The sequence below is a fragment of the Panonychus citri genome, unplaced genomic scaffold, assembly GCF_014898815.1.
Source record: "Panonychus citri isolate SS breed McGregor unplaced genomic scaffold, ASM1489881v1 Contig00001, whole genome shotgun sequence".
Taxonomy (NCBI): Eukaryota; Metazoa; Arthropoda; class Arachnida; order Trombidiformes; family Tetranychidae; genus Panonychus; species Panonychus citri.
Window position 1 is genome coordinate 2,074,892 of NW_026515406.1, and position 22,524 is coordinate 2,097,415.

At 29.4% G+C, this 22,524-nt stretch overlaps 2 protein-coding genes across 2 annotated transcripts in view; one reads left to right on the forward strand and one right to left on the reverse strand.

Moving 5' to 3' along the window:
* The window catches only part of LOC128397432 (dopamine D2-like receptor), a 106,822-nt gene that overhangs the window by 5,774 nt on the left and 78,524 nt on the right, over positions 1-22,524 (reverse strand). The window contains exon 2 of the mRNA XM_053358162.1: positions 1,490-1,599. Within this exon, the coding sequence (XP_053214137.1) occupies positions 1,490-1,599 (110 nt within the window). The remainder of the gene's footprint in view (positions 1-1,489; positions 1,600-22,524) is intronic.
* Positions 3,019-5,008, forward strand: LOC128397461 (uncharacterized). Its single transcript, XM_053358191.1, has 4 exons — positions 3,019-3,492; positions 3,603-3,981; positions 4,085-4,360; positions 4,420-5,008. Exons 1-4 carry the CDS (start codon positions 3,148-3,150, stop codon positions 4,812-4,814), a joined length of 1,395 nt encoding a protein of 464 aa, XP_053214166.1. The 5' UTR covers positions 3,019-3,147; the 3' UTR covers positions 4,815-5,008.

Below are 22,524 nucleotides of genomic sequence, written 5' to 3' on the forward strand. Positions count from 1 at the left end.
CTGAATTTTGTTCATGGTTTTTAAATGGTAAATAATGCATAAAATTCCTTAATTTTCGAATTCAATTTATTATTATTTTTCGAGGAAATTGTCCTAAATGATCAAATTTTTATATCGAATAGTCCAACTCATGTTCTACAATTTGATCTAGTTTTTAAAAATTTCTGATAATGTTAAGGTCAAAAATGGTCGTTTCGAAAAAATAATCTCAAAAATTGAAAAAAAGTTGATTTAGTTTAATTTATAAATTATCAAAATTAATTGATCGATTTCGGTAAAAGTCACATAATGCCATAGATGGAGAATTGATCTTCTTTTTGTAAATTTTTTATGACTTTTCATCAACTCGTTTTCGAGAAATTCACTAACGAGTGAGCGCTATCTAAAAAGCGACATTACTTATGTGGATACCTAATATAATATTATTTGGATTAACTCATATACGATTATATAACTTTTACTATATAATAAGTTACACATTCATCACTTTCATCATCTCCCACCTCCCTTGCTATTTCCCACTCCCACCGTATTTATATTAACGCTCCAACAAATTACCAAGCCAACAAATTGAATCATTATTATTAACTTAGATTAACTTTTTCCTCGGCATTTTGATCCAATTGCTGGTTAATAAGAGATTTAAATTTCTGCTCATTAACTGAATCAGAAAAAAAGTGAAAACAATTCAATATTACAATCAACAAATTAACTAACAGTCTAAATCAATGGTAATCATTTACTGATTCGTATCAAACTAATTGTTGATTGTAATATTAATTTAAACTCCAACAATTTAAAGGCTTTACGAATGTTTTTTTTGCTTCTAATCAATTAATCAATCCAACACTAACTAATTTACTAATTTGTTTACTTTGATCGTCTCTTTTTTTTTCATTAATTTAATTTGTTAATTTGATTAGAGTTGAATATTAACTCATCTAATTAATAATATTAAGTTGAATTTAAATTGAGTCAAATTAAGGGATTATAATGATTTGTAATCAAAATTGTTTAATCAGTGTTAATTTAATCTCAATTAAACAATAACTTAATTGAACATCAATTAAGGATTAAATGTTTGTATTACTTTGATCAGTTAAATTGTTACCAATAATTTAATTTAACCAACCCAAAGTACATTAAACTAGTTATCGACTGTCAAGTTAATTGTGTGATAGAAACAGTTAATTGTTCAATCAATTGAGATAATGATAGAACATAATATCCAACAATTAGACTTTAATCATCATTTACAAACTAATTAAATTAAACCCTCAGTGGATTTATAAACTGTCCTGATTAACAACCGTTTAAGTTGAATTGTCATTTAATGATAATGATTATTCAGAACAGGACAATTAGCAAGAGCAATTAATGAGAAAATCATTTATCTTATTACCATTTGTTGTTTTTGTATCAATAATGATAATTATTAATACTTCAAATATGAGCTTTGAATTGACAAAACAATTTATTAATCACTTACCTGTCGATACTAATTGCAACCAGATTAAGGATTGAAGCTGTACTACAGGTAACATCAACAGCCACCCATAAATCACAAAGGGTTTCACTTAATTCCCAATCAACATTAATCTGTATAAAGAAGGGGAGAGAAAATACAACAACAATTAGTGAACAATTAGAGATTTAATCAAGTGAGTACAAGAAAAAACCATAAGCAATCAACAACAATTAGAAGATAAATTCATTATCTTCCGTTTGAATTTCGTTTTTTTTGTTGCTTCTCATTCAAATTGTTTGGTTTAAATTAAATCTAAACAATTTACCTTAATTGTGAATAATATGATTAATTAATTGTGAAGATTTTTGTAAGAAATTGAGTCGCTTTTTCTGCTAGTTAATTAAATTGTCTCTCTCTCTCTCTCTCTCTCTCTCTCTCTCTCTCTTCATTCAACTCATGTTATTCACTCTCACAATTTAATTCATTAAAATTCATGGAAAGAGTAATTATAAAAGTTTCTTTCGAATCTAAAAATTCCTAGAAAATTTTTTCTTTTTCTTAAATAAATTCTCCTCATCATCATCATGGATCTTTCATTTAGTTCTTATTTGGTGAAATTCTAAGAACCACCAGTATTAATCAGAATTTCAAGAAGTTCTGATCAACGGATATTTCCAAATGAAAATAATTCTGTCAAAAATTCTGATTCAATCATAAATCGTTAGCCTCAGGAAATGTCTCAGAATCAACAGACTCATCTGATTGTCCATTCTAATGATTATCGATGGTTACGATTACTTCGTGATTCCAATTGATTATTAAATTAATTATGACAACAATTTACTACATCAAATTGAATCAAATCAAATGTCACAAAACCAAAACATGAACATCAAATTATATGAACCATATTTTTTTTAATTCACCAATTAAATTAATCAACCAACCAAATAACAAAAATCGTGTCTCTGTTAATCATAATCAATTTTGGTTAATTAACTAATTGTAACTTTGATTTTACTTGATAATATAAATGAAAAGTTGATTACTTTGGTTAATAATTTAATTTTCTGCTCTCACACAATATTAATCAATTATGATCAGTTAATTGTCTAATCACTCAGATTAATCAGTTATCAACATAAAGTCAACTCAACATTAATAATAAATCAAATACTCAAGTTGATTAAATAATTAATATATTAATCAATTTAAAATTATGAATACAATACAATACAATTAACTTTTAATCATTGTTTACCATCAACAATGATTATTAATCAACTGTATTGATAAATTACACAATTTAACAATCAAGATCAATTATGATCATAATTTGTCACGAAATCGCAACATTATCATGAGGAGAATGAGAAAGAAAATAAATTATCACAATTAGAATGAGGCAAAACTTTTAATCACAATTAAGGGCTGATTCGGAACTAAATCAACGTTGATTAAAAAAAATTTAAATTTGGATCAATTTTAATCTTGACCATAAGTAGTGACATCTAATGAGTAATTACAAATTAACAATGATAACTAATTAGTAAATTTAATTTTTGTCTGTCACTTTTTTCTTGTTGATGTTTTGATTTTTTTTTGTGTGATTTTGTAATTGATTTAGACAATTAAGCTTATTGTTTCTTGATTTTTTCTTATTCTTATTGTTCATCACCATGTCATCAAACTTTTCACCAATCAAAGAGCTTCCATTCAATATTAGTTTCAATGAATTTCAGTCAGCTCTTAGTGAAAGTGTTAATCATGAAACAATTTGCGAACCAATCAAACAGCTGATCAACAATACTTATCATCGACGTAGGGACATATTTATATCAATAAGAAAGTGGGTCGATATTAAAAACTATGCAAACAAAGATCACCATGTTGTTAAATGGGAGTTGAAATCGAATTCAAATGAACTTTTTTTCGCCATTGGTGTTGCTTCGAGAAAAAAAGCCGCTGCTGATATTGCAGCTTCTCTATTACTAGAGAAAGTTAATTTAGCTATTAACTTCGAGGTAAGCTTATTCTAACTAAATTCACACAATTTCTTGATTGTCCCCATGATAATCAAAGATCTGAGTCATCTTAACTTGGTCATACTTATAATTGTTACAATTATTTTTAGCAAAATATATCGGGGCTACCAAACTATCGTGGACACTGTTACACTTGGCCTACACTTATCACTTTCCTAAATGATCCTGAGTTTTCACGTTGTCTCATGAATGGTCTTGCATTGATAAGACAAGAGAAACGGGACAATTTTAAAACCTTTTATGGACTCAAAGAGTTGCATAAAAACTATATAAAAGGTACAAGAAATGGGCCACTCGTTGTTGACCATCTTCCAACCGGCATTGAAAATAAGTATCAGGACTGGAGAAAGGTCGCTGAATCCTACGTTAGGTCAACTGGGCGACGGGACGTTCTTAATGTTGATGCAGCTTTAATCTACATAATCATGCAATTAAGAGACTCTGTAAGTCAAGACTATGGCAGCCCAGGTAAATTATAATCTAAACTCTAATCTTTTTGTCATAAAAACCCAATGGTAATTAGAAAGCAGTCATTAATTATGATTCTCACTCTGATTCTTTCATATTTTAGGAGGTGATTCAAGACTGTTTTATAGAGATCTCTTTGATCAAATTGAAAAAGAGTTTCGATTGAAAGAGATCAACCCTTTTCGACATTTCAATCAAGTTGCAATGAAATTCAGTTATAATTGTAAGTGTGGAGCTCAAAACGAACCAATCGACCTTGAAATGAATAGTTTGACTGTCGCTCCCAAGTATCATGATGATCTTGGTGTTAAATCATTACAAGAATTTCTAGAAAGTAGTTTGATGCTAAGTAATCAAACTTGTAGCAAAAACAACGATGGTTAGTAGTTTCATCTCATTTCTTTTACCATTTTCATTAAAATTTTCTTTCCTCTTCAGGTATGATTTGCAACGAACCAATAGTCGATGTTTCAAAGCTTGAGTTCATTAATGCACCGAAGTATTTAGTTTTTACGATCAAAGATGTAATTCCAGCCTCTATCGAAAATCCTAAAGATATTCTCATGTGTTCTGAGCTGAAATTTAAAGTTGGACAAACTAATCATCGCTATGAGTTGAAATCTCATGGATTTCAAATCTCAAATGATGTACAGAAAACTCTAAGAGACACCGAACCTCAAGATGATGACAGTCAAGATGGAACTCATACTTGTGTAATGATCAAGACAAATGACGAGTGGAAAGAGATCGACAATAATAAAGTTCTTGAGCCACTCAGAGTATACAAGACAATCAAACAGCGAATGCTAATTTTTTATCGTAGAATCGATTGACTGACCCAACATAATATTCATGATATCTAACGATAATAATGAGAATCAATCAGTCTTTCATATTCTGTTGTGTTGAATTTCATATTTTAACTTACCAATTAACTTCAGTAACATATAACTACTCATTTATTTTGTGTTCTTCATTTGATCTCTTTTTATATTTTGTATCATTAAAGATAATTGTTATCGAGAAATTGATTTGTTTTTCCATTGAACTGAGACTTCAAGACTCAAATTAACGATCAAGATGAACAAAATATTAATAATCGATAGAGATAACGTGAAACTTTAGTATCAACTATCAATACAGTTACGAAGATTACGAACAATTAACAGTCGAAGAAAAGTTTTGAACTTGTCAGACTTTGAATAAAACTGTTATCATGGTGGAAATATTTTCAGTTTTACATGCTAAGTGAATAGAGAATCGTAAGCTTATCTTGTTAATCTGAACTTAGAGAATTCAGTTCTTGAATATCTCATGTGATCAACTGAAATTTGATTTAGTTTTGATCATTGGTTTACAAAGTGTTGGAAATTTGGATTTAAAATTTCGTAAACTTTTCAACTGATTCGGTTAAATTAAGAGTGGAAACTTATTATCGTATTTGTTTTTCTATCATGACACTATTCATTGGAGACTGAGCTTTTCAAATACTAATAGTACAAAGAAAGTTTTATCGAAAAGATTTGAGAAAGAAATTGAAAATCTATCATGAACTCAACTCTGTTTGACATGGAAATCAAGGTGACATTAGATTGAGATAAATCATAGTTAGAGTAATCAATCAACTCGACAAGTTGTATTGAAGAAAAAAAATGTTCTATTATTATCTTAATCATCACCATGTAATTCAAGAGTCGAGTGATTGTTACAAGAATAAAGAATCAGAACCAGAATCCAAGTGGAAATCTCTGAAAACTAAAACAAAGTTTTTCTTTTCTTTCAAACAACAAACTGACAATTCAATCAATCCAATTGCAATCAAATTGATTTAGTAGTCACACCAGGAAACAAATCTATCATTTAAATTGTTCATGATAATCATTAGGTTGAATTTTGACCTGAAATAAACTGAATGCTTCCATCCTGAAATCCAAACAAGTTGGATAGGCAATAAGTTCAATCTAAATGTTATCATCAGGCAACATTTGAGTCTCTGTAGAAATGAATATTAATATAATTGAAAAATATGTAACAATTAATATTAATCATCCATTGAATAAAATGATGACAATTGAACCACCGAAATGATTAAAAAAATCAAATTACAATTGAGTGGATTGTAACAGGATCTTCTCGTTAATTGTGTTGTAAATGAATCAATTGTTAACAGGGAAACCAATTAACTAATATTGTGAACAATTAATTTACTCTTAACAATCATTTTATATCGAAAAAATTGCACTTTAATTGTAAATGATTTAATCATATCACAGAAAGAGCTGATTGTTAATCGTGAGTAGATTTCTCATCATAAAAGGTTCACAATCAACTACGATAATCTTTATTTCGTTAACTAGTGAATGGAGGGAATACAATTTATTCCAAGTGATTTGGATAAAAAAATTCCATTTTTTCATAGTTAATGTTCAGAAATTAATTCGAGTTTAGTTCAGATGTTATTAGCTCGAGACTAACGTTCTAATAATAATCTAATTTAATCGCAGAGTTGATTATCCTGAAGTTAAAACTTTCGATTTTCATTGTTCATGAATAGTTCTGATCAGAAATTCTCTCGAACTTGAACCAAATAAATAAATTCGAGCGAAAAAAGTTACAAAATTTCAATCATCAATGGATAATATTGATAAAAGGTTTTATCTCATGGTGACAATTTCAGGGTTAGAAATATCTCACGAACGAGTTTATATTTATTCAGTTCATGAGGATTATCCTTATTCTTTTTTCAAAGAGAATCTGAAAAGTTGTAAAATAATATCACTAAACCATCGGAAACTTTGATCAAACTAGATCAGAGGATGAACTAAGTATACACAATATAAGGTTATATCATGAAACCATAAATGATCATGAGATAGGATTGAGAATTAAATTCAGTTTCAATTGTTACCTTGAACCACAATCACCTTTACCACTCATTCACTTGTATCCATTATCATCATTGGATATACAGGTTTCACTCAATACCAAAGTTTCAAATGATAATAATAAAAGGTTAAGATTTTCAACTGGGAACAAATTTCATGATTGGAATCAGGTTCAGACTCAAATTATTACCTGGTCATCCTGAACATCTTATGTGAAGGGTCATAGGCTAATAATACACCAATGTTTTTTATTGAATCTTTTTGATGGTCAAAACCATTGATCATCAACTGATAATCACAAAACTTGACTTGAGTTTTATTAATAACATCAATGTGTTGACCTTAATACAAAGATAATCTCATTCATGTATTAATAATAATATGGAAATTTTCAACATTAAATTGAATGAATACTCATTGCTGATTGATTAAAATTAAATTCATTGGTAGTTAATGGTTTATAATGATAATATACAGCTAACTGATTTAATCGTAATTCATTAACTATTGATCAACAATTAACAAAGAAATTGTTTACTCAACTTATTACCGATCGAGTAAATTTTTTTTCTTAATCGTCCTTTTCCCATTCAACTATCATTAACTAATCTCCATCATCATCAGTAAATGGTGATGATTTTTCTTACAATTGATCATCATCATCATCAGAATTATTGTTTTTATTTAATTATCAGGGTTACCACAATATAGAGGATCTTAACCAATTGTTATGTGTATTTGTTTATCTGATTAATTGTCTGATGAAAAAAAAAACTTCCAGTAAACTTAATTATCTTGATTATCGAATCAACTTGAATCAACATCATGGAACTTGATTAGAACTCGATGAGAACTTTTTTAAGGGCGTAAAATTATTATTCTTCATTGATACAATATCATCGCGATCATTTTGAGATCTAATTTCGTCATCAAAATAGATCATTTCATCCTTTTTCCGTTCTGATGATTTCATTTTCTTTTAAGTGTTTATATTAAGATATTGATTTCGATAAGTTGATTGTTGATAATAATTAAAGTCTGAAATCTAATCTTTTCACACTATCGTTAGATGATGATGATAATAATATGAAAATGCTGTGACCTTGAGGGTATTTTCTATTGTGTCTTCAATGGATGGTTATTATAATCATCATTGAATTATTTTCCATTGAAATCTTAATAGTGATTCGAAAAAAGTTGAGAGAGAGAGAGAGAAAAGTTCTGATTCAGAGTTAGACCCTAAAGGTTGGAATCCTCAGTTGAATGATGAAAAGAGCCACAGTTAAAATGATAACAATAAAGACGATGAGATGGTTGAAGATGATGAAAAAATCGAATGATGATCAACAACCAATTGAATCGAATATCAGAACTTTTTTTTTCTCTTAACGATAAAGTGAGTGGTTGAGTAAAATTCATGCTCATATCCATGATAATAATGAATATAAATATATTATTATACTCACAGATGAAATCAATTGATCATCTTCATCATCTTGTTCATGTCAATAATAAAGGTACACACATTACAGGAGGTTACTCATCAGGGATGATAAGTCTGAAAACCTCAAGAGATCCAGTCAACAAGATCAATCTAAACCTTTGGTATCTTTATTTAACAATCAACATGATGAGAACAATCAAGATAAAATTAAATTCAGTTAATATCATGTAAATAACATTGATTACCAATATCCTTCATGTAAGCAAAATGATATAAACATGATGATGTATTAAAACAAATTCAAATGAGGGACTAATGTCAACATTTGCAAAGTTTCAATCTGATTAATTGAAATCAAAACAATATCAAATGGGAATCAATGTTAAAATAATTATCCAATTGGCTGGAAAGTATTGAATCGATACACAGGTAAGAAAAACAGGTAACAATTGAATGGATTGATACCAGAAAAAAACTCTTTAATCTTTACCTAAAGTCTATTGCTATCTAAACCAAAGAGAGAGAGAGAGATGATGATGATGATAGAGAAACCAAATAGTAAATGTTGATAGTGGTGACAAACCATTGACAATTTTTGTCAGATCTTTAAAGATAATAGTAAAAAATTAAGATTTAATCATTATCATCATCATTATTTTCATCACTTCTATCATTTTATCATCACCATCTTCATCTTCAACAAAAGATGAGAATGAGAAACATTTGATAAATGATATTTCACATTTATAGTAAATTAAGTTGATATTTTATTGTCACAAACAGTTTTTTTTTCATCATCACTATTATCATCCTCCCATCTTATCATCATCATTATCCTGGTGTTGAAAAAAGTATCATAACAAATTGGATGGCAAATTTACTGAGGGTGGATGATAATAGTTTGATAATAACGCACCCATGATGAGAGGAAGGTTAAGTTGACATGATGAACGATTAATTTTATATAAAAGAAAAAGTTGAAATGTAACAGCGAAAATCTTATTATTAATAGAACTGATTTTTTGATCCATTCAATATGAGTACTAATACTTTTATTCCGACAAATAATAATCAAAAGTTTACATGGTACAGGAAAAGAAGATCAGAGAGAATTGTGAAATAATATTCTATCTACATTAGAAAATCAAATTCGATGGAACTCTTAACTTTTTCATCTTCGATACTTGATACGTTTTCTTTCACAATATCAAGTAACTCGAAGAGACATTAACGTTCTGTCGATATTTGGAAATGAAAGAAACTATTTTAAAGTCAATTACTATTGGAGAATAAAAAAAAGTTGAAGAAATGTAATATCTTTACGATTCTCAGGTGGGAATTGAAATTCAGGAACATGAAATAAGTTCTTAAAATTTGAATAACAAAAAGAAACAAGAAACTATCAAATTCGTAAAAAAAGTTTCAGCATAATCGTCATAATAATAAACCACAGGACTTTCTTTGGAATGGTGAATTGATCAGGAAGATCATGAAATTGGAAATCAAATCAATAATGTTCATGATGATGATGATGATGAGCATGAAAAGACAACGCAAGTCAAATTGTTAATAGAAAAGTAATCATCATTTAAGAATTGGATAAAATATTCATTCCAATTTCAACTGAGTAATTTACTAGAAAATCATTATCATGTAAAGTTCAAAAGATTATTGAGTCTCAAGGTGATTACTTATTAGAGAAATGATTAATATTGATGGTTTTAAGTTGAAAATTTTTACGTTTTGATTCAATTAAAGAAATTGAATCGGAAAAAGTTCAATCAAGACAAAAAATTGTTCTAACACATTTATCCTAACCCAATGAGCATAAAACTTTGTCATGATAATATCATTTTCAATCATGTAAATTTTTGTCAATTTAAATATCATAACTTTTAGGTGAAACTTTTATTCAGTTGAATTAAAAACCATTGACTTGTTCATTTTAATTTCAATTACATGGTGTAAAAGAAACTGAGTCTTATAATGAAAATTATTTTGGAAAAATAAAGGAAAAACAGTTTGGAGCAGAAATGAATGTTAATATAAATATTACATTCATATTCACAGAATTCAATGATTGAGAGTCATTTCTACCATGAAAATCACCATAATTGACAGGTAATAATAATAACATGATGTTATTAACAGTTGACTCTGTTATTGGACATTCATATGATAAAAACTTCGAGCTGGTCAAGATAATCAAATGGTTGACATTGACAATACAATTATCATCTTGATAACATTTCAGAATTGAATATATTTATAAATATAAATATCATTGAATGGATGTTTTCATGTAAAAAAAGAGACATGTATAAGGAAACAGAATCAAAACATGATAATGACACTTAAGTGCCACCATGATGAATGATTGAGAATGTGCCATGTATTAAATTACCATGAACACTGAATTTTGATCAACGTTTCTGCAAAACTTTTCATCCAAGTGTTAAAATATTATTGTAAGAGGAACAAAAAACAACTTTGATACTTTGTATATCTATTATCATGAATACAGGGAGAAAGAGGAAGAGGATAAGCAAAAAAAAAAGTTCTGAACGGAAGGAAACAATTATGGATATTTTAATATTCAATGGGTGATAACCTTTGAACAAGTGGAATCATATAATATTTATCACCTAATCAAGAATCTGTTTAACAACTGATTAAATATCAGTCCAAAGAAACAATAGTAAAACTGAGCAAATGAAATCAAATAAATCACTTGGATAATCCATTAGATTCATGGTACTCCTCCCATGGTGAAATTCAGATGAAATTAAACATGGAAATGAATGAGGCAAATAGTTTCATCTATCAGAAATAAACTGAATAATCCATGGAAATGTTAACATGGACAGAGAATGACTTGAAATAGCAAAATTTCATTGAGAGTTAATTTTGAACATGAACTTATCCTGAACACTATTCATCTTCTTTCCTCCTCCTCATCCTCATCTTTCATAGATATAAGTATTTCCATCAATCTCTGTCACACAAACATGAATGAGTGTGTATATTTACTCACACACACACACATTCATAAATCGTTCATATCTTCAGATCTGAATAGTATTATTAATCTCATGTATTCATTAATTTACATGAATCTTAAGAATGATGAACTTTTCAGCCATCATAATGTTCAGATTAATACCTTTACCTTTTCACCAAGAGAATACAAATTATCACTATTACAATATAATTCATCGATTCATGGTTAATACCCATCAACCATGCACAGAGTTTATTATTATCAGTTTCAAGGTATTGATTCAGAACCGTAGACTCATGGTAATCAAAATCAATTTGTAGGATTTGCTGAGTGATTACTCGGATTTCATTGAGATGATTTATCACTCATAGTGCATAAAAAGTTTCATATAATAACAACCGATTATATTTATATAAATGAAAACCATGAACAAGGGAAAAGTTCTGAGTAAAGGGGAAAAAATTTACCCCAATGAAAACGTAAAAATCTGAACTCAGAGATTATCTTCATGAAAACGATCAATATGGAATCGCAAGATGAGAAATTAAATGTTAAAATGCTAAGAAATTTTCTAAGGAAAATTTTACTGGAGAAAAAAAATTCTACAAATTCTTTGAATTCTGTCTCATGTTCCTCTGTTTCTCTCTCGTTAATCCTTTCGATTAGAATGTAAAATATTTCAATTAGCTTGAAGGTGTTCTTGTTGTTAATCATCATCACCGTAAATTGATTCTTAATTAACTAACTAATCAATTAATGTAGAAAGTAATTACTAATCACAGGAGAGAGATTGAGTATTCTTGTTATTTCATCAATCTAATTTAACTTAAAATTAAGATCCAAAGTTTCAGACATGTTTTAAATCAACTAGAAAATTAGTTGATCAAGAGAAAAAAAATTCCAACAGCAATTAGTTGACAAACACTTGAAGGAAATTCGGTAAATTGTTACAATGAACTCGATTGATTAACATTTTGATGTTTGATTAAGAAAATTGAGTCAACAACATGGATAAAGTAAATCTTTGAGATTCATCAGAATTAGATGAATAATCTGAATAAAGAAACAAAGTTACTCTCAATTCCGATAATTAAGCCTTCTCAGCATTCTTATAGCCTTGAGCAATCAACTTTTCCCTTACGTCTTTGATATTGGCTCAAGATTATCATGAAACCGAGAGGCTTGAAAGTTACTCAAATTTTATTTCATTTCCATGATGATGATCAATTATATTCAGAAATTTGTTGATCTCAATTTTTTTTGTTTCTTTTTTCCCTCATCATATGGTGAGAGTCATGATGATAATGATGAAATAACTTTAGGCCTGAGTTTTTTCTTGCTCTATTCTCGATTCTTCAACTTAATCTATGGTTTCTAATGATTTATCTATGACTTAATATATTAATCTAATATGAGAAAATAATAATATCACCATGAAAGTTTATGAGATTGAAATGGTTGATGATGTATGACAAGGGTGAAGATAAGAATGATGAGAAAATGATGATAAAAAAGGAGAATGGTGATTAGAAAGAAACAGAATGATAATCTTAACGGTAAATCACCATCATCATCATCATGATACATTTGGTAGGTTCGAGAGTGTTGAAAAAAAAAGAGTTCTAATAACTCTGACAGGCAAATGATTATGATTAAGGTGAATTTAGTTCAGAATAATGATCAACATCATGAATAAGATGGTAAGTTAACCTTAATTGTAAACTGATATCGTTCGTTCTGATCTTTTCTCGTTCTCAGAACTCGAGTTTTGGGTGCAAGTTTACTGGAAAGAAAAGAAAAAAATTCGAAAACTTTTTTCTAATCGTAATTATTTTCTTTTCACCAACTTATCATGTTTATGTATACAGATATGTATAATATATTATTGTGCTTGCTATTATTATCATGACAAATTTTGGTGATATGATATCAACCACCGGTTCTTTATTTGATTTAGAAAAGTTTTACTCATCTTGAAAGAGAAAAGTTCTAAGTTATTCTGAGTTTCACTGTCAAGGAATGATAATGACGATGAACAGGAAGATAAAAGATCATGTTACAAGTAATATTCCATGCTAATGATTAGTATAAGTTAATAGTAACTTCAACAGCCAAGATGATAACATGGAGAGTTAATGATGAGAAAAATATCTCCAGGTAAAGTCTTGGAATTCAATGTTACCTGGTGAGCTATTTGATTGATTTTTATTTCATTTTCTATAGCAATTGATCAGGTGAACAATAACAATTTAACCCTGATCAACTTGGAAAGATAATTACCGGAACTCAGGTAATGAAAAAAAAACTACAGGAAATCATTAGATTTGATGAGATTATAATCTCATGAAACAAAGTTGAATGTAGATAAACTTTTGGTTAGAACTTTTTTCCCTTCTTAATAATAATAGTAAAATCAATCAACATTTAGAGATGACAATTTATTGTTGAGAAAACAATCAAAATTTGATTAAAACTGTAAAGTTTCAACCAACTGGGAGAGAGAGAGAGAGAGAGAGAGAGAGAGAGATTATTTTATGGAGGTAAATTATTCTCCATAGTTGAAAATAGGGAATTGTTCCCGGTGGTAACTGATAAATGAAGAGAAATTTAATTTAATTTAGTTGCATGTTGTTTCCAATCAAGGTGAATACTTTTCAATGGGTTATCATGGAAAGTTCATCAAGAAACATTGAAGTCATGAAAACAAAAGAAAACCTCATTCATTTTATCAGCTATCATGAATTTCGGCATCTGTATTATATCAACCAGAATGATAATATGAATGATAAACAATGAATCTGAAACTATTCAAGTTTATCTCTATGACTTGAATGGTTTTATTTTCATATTATTTTTTTACCAGGAAAAGGAAAACAATAGTTAATATTATTTTATATAATATGGAAAATGATTTGACATGAGAATTCAACATAAATGAATACAAGTAACAATTTAAAAGGCAAATCGTAGAGAAATTGGCAGGAAACAATCACCCTGAAAATCTGATAGTAGCTTAGAATTGAGTTGACTTTCTGATTGATGTAAACAAACATTGAAATTCAATGAGATGAAAAACTTTCAACACATTTAGAAAAAGTGAAACTTTAATAATAAAAAATATTATTAGAATTATAATTTCATGACAAAAGTAACATTTCATGGAGTCAGATCAGAACTAAATGAATACCATGGAAAAGGAAAGAGAAAATAAAATTGAATCTAGTTTGTCTCATTTACGAGAATTAATCTTCATTTTAATTAGAGTGATTTCTCAATCGACAATCTAATAAAGAAAACTAAATCACAATCAATTCTTGGAAATGATTCAATCTCATTTGGTTAGAATTTTTTTTCTTCATGTTGAAATACTCATATTATCATGATCGTTCTGGTGAAAAGAAAAAAAAGTTTCCACTCCATTGATTAGGATTAATGGGATTAAACTTAATCACGATTAAGACAAATTGTCATCTCATTATTATGAACAGATCAAGTGTTGGTATTGTGATATTGCAATCAAATTAAATTGGTGAAGATTTATTATCAATAATATTATATTATAACTCATTAGTAAATGAGATATAAACTGCTAATTGTTAGTAATTTCAATTACCAAGTCTGATTATCGACATATTATATGAAAATCAATTGATTCGTGGATATTAATGGTTATTAATCTGACTCGTTTTTCAGGAAATTATAACCATCACCATGAACTTTAACATGTTGAAGATGAAATCCCTTAAGAGGGTATTCAGAATTTGTGATTTCGATTATATATAACATACAAGATGATAAAGTTGATGTGATACAAGAAGTTACAATGATGATGAGGATAAAAAGGAAGATGAGATTTTGTATCTTATTCGATTGAACTTGAAATGGTAGAGTTCAGTTCCAATTGATTTAGACTTTTTTTGATTCTATCACCAATCGAAGAGAGCTGATTAATCACATGATTATATTAAGAAAGAAAGTTAATCATCTGATATAATCAACATTACCTTCAGGGACTCTGAATAAGTATAAGGATGTGTCATTTTATATTCACCATGTTCACCTCATCATGATATCATAACCATTCGGAATACATTGAAAAAAATATAATAATAATAATGATGAACAGTGGAAAGTCAAGCAAAAAAAAGCCTTAAGATGTTATCACCATGTTATTAGCTGACTGAATGTATAATTACCTTGAAATATTAATAATAATATCATGAAGATGAGAAGTAAAATGCTTGAAGCAAGAAAAACGAACCATGGGAAACCAGAATTTCATCTGATCATCTCATTAATAGGGATTTAATATTATTATCATCAAAAATGAACCTTCAATCCAGTGAGGGAGAAAGAGACAATTTCAAGGAGTTGATCATTAAAATATGATTGTCACTTTGATCGGTTGTATATTAAACTGTAATTAAATAAGATCATTCAACAAGCCGCTCTCATGAGACAGCTCAGATTATCACGACTTGGAATGCCATGAAATCTTATATATTAGTAAATATAACAATTTATTAGTAGCATTTTGATAATATTTATCATTGAATATCTCGATTGAAAATAGCCTCGATCTAGAAATTTTGTTGATTGATGAAAATGAAAACTATTCTAATCAATATAAAAGTTTACATTGTTAATCCACTTGCAATGAAAATAGACTGACCAGAAAGATAGATACTGGACAATAACAATAGATTATATTGTTTGGTCACTATTGATAAGATAACATTGAATCTAATAACATTTGATAAATTAGTTTATATTGATTAGTTTGTGTTAACGGGCAATACACTTGATTGATATTAGTTACACAATAATCAACTTATCAAAGTGAATATTAGTTATTTACACATTAATAGCCAATGTCCAGCAGGGTCTGAGATAAAATGAATGACCATGAAACAATTATCATTACAATAATAATAAATGACAATTTAGATAAATGCATTTAGATATAAAAAAAATGTAAGACTAATATGTTGATGGATAAAAAAACTCCGTAGACTGGGAGTGTCAACGGCCTGTTGATATATGTTATTGTTATTTATCATAATCATCTTGATAATGATGATGATAAAGTTTATGCTACAGAATATAACAGATTTAATCAGGTTCAGTTGAATAGGAAACAATAATGAACCAGTGAAGCTTTTCAGGCCTCTTACCGGAATCATCAAGATTATCATGAAAACTGGTGATGAGCATGATGATCATCCTACTGAAAAGTATTGAAAATCTCACAATAGTTGAGCAAGAGATGATGATGATGATGATGAAGACGAGGAGGAAGAATCGAGAAAGAGAGAGAGAGAGAGAAAAGAATCAGAAATCAGGTTGAGAAAGAAAAAGTAATTCTTAGCTGAATCAATATCATTCCATTCCAATGATTCTGAATAAGTTCATGATGATCATGATGGTGAAGATGATGAATTTTTAGCTGCATGATGAAACTTTTTGTACAATTTTTATTCTCTAGCTCTTTGCCGATGAAAGTGAACAAAAAAATATTACAAATCCAAGTAAACGACCTATGAACTTGAAACATGAAGATATTGAAATCAAATGATGATGATAGTAACCATTTGGATGAGGAAATCTTTTGAGGATATTATCAAAAATGGCACAGAAAAGTGAGTGGAGAAAGTGTTTCATGATGATAATGACGACCAAAGTGAAAGAGAAATGATAATACTTTTGAAATAGTAGATGAAATATTTCTGTTGAATACCCCGGAGGGATTTCTATCAAATTCTAAGTGTTATTAGCATTGTAAGTTATCAAATTTTTCTGATTCTCTGAAACATTTTTTTCCTGTTTTCTCATTTTCTACCTGCACATTTACCTTTACCATCTTGTATCCTTTTGTCATCATTTTAAAAGATTCATTTTCTTCAGGTATCATCATGATTACTCAATATTTAAGTGAACATTTCCAGGTTCCGATGAATGAAACTGTATAAGACACAATATTGAACTTAATCATATTGAGTAAATTGTTGTTCAATCAGTTTGATGCTAACCTATTTTCGTCATCATCACATACCAGAAAGTTTTCACAACTTCATCATATGATTAAATCATCATCATCATGATAACCTAATAACTGAGTCTCATCATGATGTTGAGTCACATTTTTACCTTTGCTACTGGATCATCATGTATATCATTTTTGTCATTCAATGAATCAGCTGAACTTTTGCACATGGAAGATGGAAAGATTCTTGACTTCATCATGAAACTGAATTTTTCCCTCTTCTTCTTCCCTGATCCAATGGATGATAATAAGGATGATGAGGTAAGAAGGATGAAAAAAAAAGTTCTAGATTCATGTTTAACTGACTGATGTAAACCATCACGCTCGAGAGCCTTACAATTGTCACTCATCTTCAGATTATCTTCACAATATAATGTTGTCAGCAATTTTACTTCATGCTCAGTTTCCTCCTCATCCTCATCATTATCATCTGTCCTACCACCACCTTAACCCGCTCCACCTCTCTATCATCTTAACCTTCAAGTCCTCCACATCAACATGAACAACAACAGTTGAAGGTATTGACTTGTACAATTTAGGCTCAAACACTGAGACAAGGAAAACAACAATATCACAGACAGAACCCAATCAACGGTCAATAGAATGACGATAAAAAACATGTCAAAAGTCATTAAGATGGACAAAGTCCACCCACCAGGCTGGCCTATTAATTCCTCAGTCAATCAGAGTTTACATTGTTAGAATTGAAATCAATCAAAACTCACATTTACCATGTAAATGGTTTATAAACCGTTATCGTGTATTTATTGATCATGTTATTGTGTTAATAGTAATTTACAAGGAAGTAATAAAATTTAATTAAATTCTATTGATCAAATTATCATCTTATTAAACCTTTATCTATTCTAAGATTTTCCAACACAATTTCCGTTTTCCAGTTTAATAAATCATCATTTTCCTCACATGAGTTGTTGGGTATTGTTGATAATAATTTCTGAATATATTTAAGAGGTATAGTCATACACACTGACCAATACATTGGGAATTGAAATGATGAGAATGTGTCTTACTGTTACAGTTACTCTGTATTCTCGTGTTATAATTTGATAAAATTCAGTTCATGTTCATGAGAAAAACGCAACAATATAAAATAAACGATTATCCACTGAATGAATTCCGAGTGAATTCAAAGTCTTTTATGTTTACCGGTGGTTTCTACCATTGAAACATGTATTAATAAAACTGGCTGAACATGGAGATAGAGAAAGAACAAGTTGAAATAATATATTATAAGATTGTAGTAAATTCTGGTTTTAAGAATGAAAATCATGATTCCAATGGAAAGGAAGATGAGTTGAAAAAGAGATTTACTGATTATCTAATAGCAGTAATATTATCACCATGAAACAATCATCAAAGTGGATGACAAAAAAGTAAACACTTGGAATTGTTTACATCTTAATCTGGTTTTTGCTTTAGTGGAAGAGAAAATTTTCTTAAACGAAAACTCGAAAACGTTTCTTTCAGGATTGAGATTTGCTACTATTCAAAGAATAGTGTGTTTATCTCAAAGTCACGGAACTTTCATTATTAGTAGCAGGCGAGTAGCAAATATTAATAAATTAGTTGATTAATTTGTTGACTTCTGCAGATGACTTGGAAAATTCACTCATAGTTCTGTAATTATCGTGACAATAAGTGAAACTGTTGGAAATCTGAGTAAGAGTTATGGAAATACACAACCACTAGGTGAATGAATGAATGTATACAAAGGTATTGAAACACACCAACTAACAACTACGAATACAACGATTGGAATGGCGATCTAAATAATGAAGAATATTCGCGAACTTTATCAATCATGTCAAATTAACGTGTTCACGATAATAAGATATAAAAAATGTAGCTGATCGTCCATTTAGTCAGAGTTAGATACTTTTTGGATCCGAAGTATATCTACCCACCGAATGAGACTAGACCTGCTGGATAGCCTCTCTTTGGATTTGAACGAGTTCGACTCGAATAGAGGTAATTCTTAAACCACCGGGATTCATGCGCATTGAACTATTAATTTTGATCATTTATCTAAATCTTAATCTTAATCTTAATCTCAATCTAATTGTCTATTTTATCTCTTAATCATTTAATTAATTATTGTTATTCAATCTATTCATTGTAATAATTTCATCTAATACTCTAATCAACTTTTAAATCCACAATAAGTGTATTACCGAAATCTAGACAAAACCAAATACCTAAAAACAACCATATATAAAAAGAGAAATGCGAGTCAAACTGTTGATGGCAACAGTCTTTGTAAGAAGGGAGATATGTAAGGGCAATCAAGCAACGCAACAGGGAAGATTACGTTGATTAGTTAATCAAAACTCAAAAGTTCACAATTAATTATAATAAGAATTCATAAGACTTCCTGAGTGTCAATTTGTATTCAATTTGCTACATGTTAACTAAAATAATATAAGGTTTCAAAAGTGTTGATCAAAACACTTCCGATTAAAATAATTCTGTATCAAACTTCAGGGAGAAAGGAGGTATAAAAGAGAAACGATAACTAAAATAAAAGGAAAGTAGAGGAAGTGGTAGGGAGATATTTTTAAGAGTATCATGATTAAATGAGTATCGTCATAAATTCTCTTTTCAACATTAATGTTACTATTGAACTATGTGTTATTTGCTTGTATTTGTGTATTATGTCTTAATTTAATTGTGCAACGAATAAGCTAGTGTACAAAGTTTATTAATCCTCTCTATTATCTTCATTGACCATCAAATGACCTTGAAACCGTATCATAACAAAATGACCGGAATGACCTTGATATTTTAATATGACAATTGAGTATGGCCTAAACTATCATAACTCGAGTCTGGGGTCTGAACACTCAAAGACAAAAGAGTTATTCAAGAAACCTTGTTAAAACTTGGGGAAATACCCTGTATTGATAGGATTCGATCCACTCAGAGGAACCTACGGAACATGAACCTTAAATCAATGAATCGTTGAGGAATATGTTTAACGGTTCATCGTCGTGGATTCTGCACTTTAAATGAATGGATTGCTGCAGTCAAATCACGCTTTAATATTCGTAGGATATCAGCTCTATTTTACATAAGAATAGCTACAGCCATTCGAATGTATCCGACAATAAGACGTCTTTCCATAGAAACACGAGTGTTAGAAAATAACTTATATATGTTTAAAAATATACATTTACTCGGTGAAGAAGAAGAAAGGCTCTGGTTATCAGAATAATACATTGTAGAATTGCATAGACACATTTTGTGCATCTTGAATTTCGAATCGATTGGTATATTGCAATTAATTGTAATCCTAATATTTGTCTTATAATCTTATTTTCAATAAAATTCACATTTACCTGGGAAGTCGTTGACCTATACACGGCCATCACCTTTTAAAGTTACTCCCTCAATTTAAAAGTTAACAAACTTGTTGTAACAGGTTGTTGGCCTTGGGTTGCCCCGAAAAATCATTAATTTCGTTGATACAAAGAAAGAGAAAAAGAAAGAGATGAGAAAGAGAAAACGGAAAAAAGTGGCCTCATTTGTGTAGTTTTACTATTACTTCCTCATTTTCTTCTATTCGCCAGGTTCGCATTCGGAGGGAGGACTTCAACTAGAAAATTACGTTTGATTATTGGCTCCCTCTCATCTATCAAGCTCCCATGGAAAAATGTACTCACCAAAGAGGAGATTTAAACATTGAAAGAGATTTTAATTCAATGTCATGATGTTCTGTTAATTAGAAAACTAAAGTACCAGTTGGGGCAAATAGTATTACGAGTACAGGACTATTCAGCTATTTTCGCCGATGTTTTTTGAGATTTTCTCAGCAACTAAGAGTCGAAGGAACTCGAGACTTGGGTGGTATGCGTTTGAGCGATACTCAATTGTCATATTAAAGATCAAGGTCATTCAGGTCACTGGTAAAATAACGCGCTTCAAGGTCATTTGAAGGCATTACCATAAAAAATATGTGTGAAAACACCAGTATCAAGTTTTCAGGCTCTTATGTCTTTAGGGTCAACTGTTAAGATAATGCACCTTAAGGTTGTTGTACCTCATTAAATATCCATACAATAGATTAAATAACTAGTTCTTTTATCGTTTTCTTAGAATGAAAAAATAACAAACTGTTTAATGAGGCGAAAGTTAAATAAAAAAGATATTATTCTAAAATTTTTAGAACTGTTAAAGCCGAGGATAAAAACACGTCAAATAAACAATGAAAAAGTTAAAAGAGATCAATTGATCAACTATTAGCTCACTAGCTATCCAAAATTTGAATAGTTGACATGAAAAGAACATGTATGAAAACGGAGATGATGCTGGAGTAAATTATCATTAATCATTCTACCATGAAAAGAATAAGCTCTTTGCATGAAAAACATCATTGATTCTCTCGATTAACAGTCGTCATCATCTTAAACTAGTCCAATCTCTCTCTCTCTGGCACACCATTTATTTAATTTACTGGCTTTACCATCATCATCATCTTAAACTGGCCCAATCTCTTTCTTTCTCTCTTTCTCTGGAGAACCATCGAGTTAAATTGGTACCCAAAATGCACAATGAAGTGCATTATATCAATCAATTGCAAATTTGAAACTGAATAAAATGTGATCATGCAACTTGAATGGAAACATTCATTGTTATATCTTTTGTCTTTTGACAGTTTCTGCAATTCATCAATGACATCTGTTCAGTTAATGTTTTCTTAAGAAAAAAACTGTTTTGAAGAAAAAAGATGATCTTAGAGTCAATTGTAATTTAGTTTCAGTTAGAACCACTTTCTAGAGTTAGAATCATCATCATCATCACATTCGTTTCATTTTATTTATTCAATTCTAATAATTGAATTGTGAGCAAAATGGTTATTAGAAACAACAGGTAAGCTATTGGTGCTATTATGTGTTGATTGAAACTTCCTTGCGATAATCTTTCGTTTCTTCTATTCTCCAGGTTTGCATTCGGAGCGAGACCGCTGACTCGCAAATTACGTCTTATAATTGCTCTCTCATCGAACTCACCTGGGAAGAATATTCTCTCTAAAGAGGAAATTGAAACCCTGAAGGGCATACTAATTCAGTGTCATGATGTTCTTGTGTTCAAAAAATCAAAAATATCAGTTGGGATCAATACCATTACCCTCAAGTGATTTGTGTTTTTGTGT

What these genes read in the sequence shown, in the direction of transcription:
- LOC128397461 (XM_053358191.1), top strand. Translation starts at nt 3,148, where the DNA reads ATGTCATCAAACTTTTCACCAATCAAAGAGCTTCCATTCAATATTAGT. An exon ending in TCAAGACTATGGCAGCCCAG is followed by an intron (nt 3,982 to 4,084) that starts GTAAATTATAAT and finishes TTCATATTTTAG; the next exon opens with GAGGTGATTCAAGACTGTTT. An exon ending in TTGTAGCAAAAACAACGATG is followed by an intron (nt 4,361 to 4,419) that starts GTTAGTAGTTTC and finishes TTTCCTCTTCAG; the next exon opens with GTATGATTTGCAACGAACCA.